At 68.4% G+C, this 209-nt stretch overlaps 1 protein-coding gene across 1 annotated transcript in view; it reads left to right on the top strand.

Moving 5' to 3' along the window:
* Nucleotides 1-98, top strand: part of LRRC43 (leucine rich repeat containing 43) — a gene marked incomplete at its 5' end in the record, with an annotated part of 6804 nt that extends 6706 nt beyond the window's left edge. The window contains one exon of the mRNA XM_008945412.1: nucleotides 3-98. Within this exon, the coding sequence (XP_008943660.1) occupies nucleotides 3-98 (96 nt within the window). The remainder of the gene's footprint in view (nucleotides 1-2) is intronic.
* Nucleotides 99-209: the final 111 nt, after the last annotated feature.

Genomic DNA, 209 nt, shown 5'->3' with positions numbered 1-209 from the left:
AGCCGGTGCCGCTGACGGTTCAGTTCCAGATGCAGCTGCTTCGGTGGCCCGGGGCAGGCGGTACCCAGAGCCAGGAGGGCGTGGGGGACACCCCGTGATGTGGCCGTAGCCAAACAGTGAGTGGGAAATAAACCCCCTGGGGACGCCGCGTGGGTCCTGGTGTAGCTGAATCGCCGGGGCCTGGGGCAGCCGCCGAGCTTCTGCGGGAG

Source organism: Merops nubicus, unplaced genomic scaffold, assembly GCF_000691845.1.
Source record: "Merops nubicus isolate BGI_N331 unplaced genomic scaffold, ASM69184v1 scaffold45938, whole genome shotgun sequence".
NCBI classification, from domain to species: domain Eukaryota; kingdom Metazoa; phylum Chordata; class Aves; order Coraciiformes; family Meropidae; genus Merops; species Merops nubicus.
The sequence above is the reverse complement of the archived record's forward strand: the minus strand, read 5'-3'. Positions and strand labels throughout refer to the sequence as shown.